At 59.8% G+C, this 2,500-nt stretch overlaps 1 protein-coding gene across 1 annotated transcript in view; it reads right to left on the bottom strand.

The window, feature by feature from the left end:
* Positions 1-2,308, bottom strand: part of LOC144677781 (kinesin heavy chain-like) — a gene marked incomplete at its 5' end in the record, with an annotated part of 32,886 nt that extends 30,578 nt beyond the window's left edge. Inside the window, 2 exons of the mRNA XM_078537801.1 lie at positions 1,560-1,669; positions 2,238-2,308. Coding sequence (XP_078393927.1) covers positions 1,560-1,669; positions 2,238-2,308 — 181 coding nt within the window. The remainder of the gene's footprint in view (positions 1-1,559; positions 1,670-2,237) is intronic.
* Between the last annotated feature and the right edge of the window lie 192 nt (positions 2,309-2,500).

Raw genomic sequence — 2,500 nt, 5'->3', positions numbered from 1 at the left:
GAAATTCTGATCAAATTTGGCAACTTCTGTGGAGAGATGCAGAGTTAACATTTGAGTTCGGCGACTAATCATCATCAACCCTCAACAACAGTCACTCGATGTCACATTACAGGACACAGAATAGCAGCAAAAACACAAGGGGCATGTATTGGACTAATGCAAGTTATGAATGGAGAGGGAGACAGAGGGGGAGGGAGAGAGAGAGAGGGAGAGAGAGAGAGAGAGCGCGAGAGAGAGTTGGGGGAAGGGATGGGGAAAGAAAGGGGAGAGGGAGCGAGGTGGGCAAGGGAGTGGGGTGGGAGAGGGAGAGGGAGAAGAGCAAGGTGGGGGAGAGAGGGAGGGGAGCGGGAGGGGGGAAGATGGCGTGTGGAGGGAGGGGGAGAGGGTGAGGGGAAGCAGGAGGGGAAGGGGTAATAAAGATTGGGGAGGGAGGAGAGGGATGGGAGGGTGGAGCGAGAGAAGGGGAGGGAAGGGAGGGGGACAGAGAGAGAAGGGGTGGGGGAGGGAGAGATGTGGCTGGGCGGGAGGGGGAGAGGGAGGGAGGGAACAGTGGTGAGGGTGGGGAGAGGGAGGGGCGAGAGAGGGGGAGGGGCAATGCAGGAATGGGAAGAAGCGGAGGGGTGGACAGGGAGAGAGAAGGGGTTGGGAGAGGGAGAAGCAGAGGGAGCAAGGAGTGGACAGAGGGAGAGGATGGGAAGAACGAGGGGGAGATGGAGAGAGAAGGGGCTGGGGAGAGGGAGAACGGGAGGGAGTGAGGGGTGGACAGAGGGAGAGGGAAGGAGTTGGGGAGAAGGAGAAGCAGAGGGAGTGAGGGGTGGACAGAGGGAGAGAGAAGGGGTTGGGGAGAGGGAGAAGCAGAGGAAGCAAGGGGTGGACAGAGGGAGAGAGGTGTTGGGGAGAGGGAGAAGCAGAGGGAATGAGCGGTGGACAGAGGGAGAGGATGGGAAGTACGAGGGGGAGGTGGAGAGAGAAGGGGTTGGGGAGAGGGAACGGGGGGGAGGGAGAAGGGGAGGGAGTGAGAGGTGGACAGGGGGAGAGGGAGAGAGAAGGGGTTGGGGAGAGGGAGAACGGGAGGGAGCGAGGGGTGGACAGAGGGAGAGATGGAGAGTGAAGGGGCTGGGAAGAGGGAGGGGGAGAAGCAGAGGGAATGAGGGGTGGACAGAGGGAGAGATGGAGAGAGAAGGGGCTGGGGAGAGGGAGGGGGAGAAGGGGAGGGAGTGAGGGGGCGGACAGAGGGAGAGATGGAGAGAGAAGGGGCTGGGGAGGGGGAGAAGGGGAGGGAGTGAGGGGTGGACAGGGGGTGAGATGGAGAATGAAAGGGGCTGGGGAGAGGGTGGGGGAGAAGGGGAGGGGAGTGAGGGGTGGACAGAGGGAGAGATGGAGAGAGAAGGGGCTGGGGAGAGGGAGGGGGAGAAGGGAGGGAGTGAGGGGTGGACAGAGGGAGAGAGAAGGGGTGGGGGAGAGGGAGAAGCAGAGGGAGTGAGGGGTGGACAGAGGGAGAGGGGTGGGGAGAGGGAGAAGGGGAGGGAGTGAGGGGTGGACAGAGGGAGAGAACTTACTCCTTCAGTTCGTCAATGGTCTTCTGTTTCTCCTCAATCTCATCGCGCAGCCGGGCCAGCTGCTTCTGGTGGTTATCACGATGGTTCTCCATCTGTTGTTCCAGGGCTTTCTGTAGAAAGGCACGATGTCCGGGTGATCAGATAGCAGGAGGGCCCTATCAGTGCAGATTCACTGCATTCACCCCTCCAGCTCACTCTCTGAGTTTGCTGCTTTCTAACACGCGTAGCCCGCACAGAGTGGGACAGTTACAAACGAGAGGTAAACGGATACCAGCCTCCCTCACCAGCCTCATTGAAACCATCTCAACTTCGGAGGAGGTGGGGGGTTTGACAGGGGCAATGTCCCCCTCGCCGGCTGGAGAGTCGAGAACTGAGGTTGGGGTGGGGGGGTCACAGGATAAGGGCTCGGCCATTTGGGACTGAGACGGGAGAGAGATTTCTTCACTCGGGAGGGTTGGTGAATCTTTGGAATTCTCCACCCCGGTGGATGCCCCATTGACGAGTATATCCGGGACTGTGGGAGCGATAGGTTTTCAGGCGCCGAGGGGAATCGAGGGGTAGGGCGGGCAAAGTGGAGTTGAGGTAGGAGGGGATCAGCCGTGATCTTGTTGGATAGCGGAGGGAGGGGAGCAGGCATGAGGGGACCCCCCTCCCCCGATTTCTTGTCTGATTTCTTACCTTCACTTCTTCATTTTCATGTGGCACGTTCACCTGATCGACCTCCTTGCCGGCTGCTCCATTCACTGTCTCTGGAGAGAGAGAGGAGCAAAGATTCGGTAAGATGCATTAGAATCCATTTCAGCATCACCAAGACCCTCAGCCACATCAGCGCCGACCCACCAACACTGTGGTGCTCCCTCAGCACTGACCCTCCGACAGTGCGGCGCTCCCTCAACACTGACCCTCCGACCAGTGCGGCGCTCCCTCAGCGCTGACCCTCC

Source organism: Cetorhinus maximus, unplaced genomic scaffold, assembly GCF_964194155.1.
Source record: "Cetorhinus maximus unplaced genomic scaffold, sCetMax3.hap1.1 HAP1_SCAFFOLD_3041, whole genome shotgun sequence".
NCBI classification, from domain to species: domain Eukaryota; kingdom Metazoa; phylum Chordata; class Chondrichthyes; order Lamniformes; family Cetorhinidae; genus Cetorhinus; species Cetorhinus maximus.
This window is presented reverse-complemented; position numbering and strand designations above follow the sequence as displayed.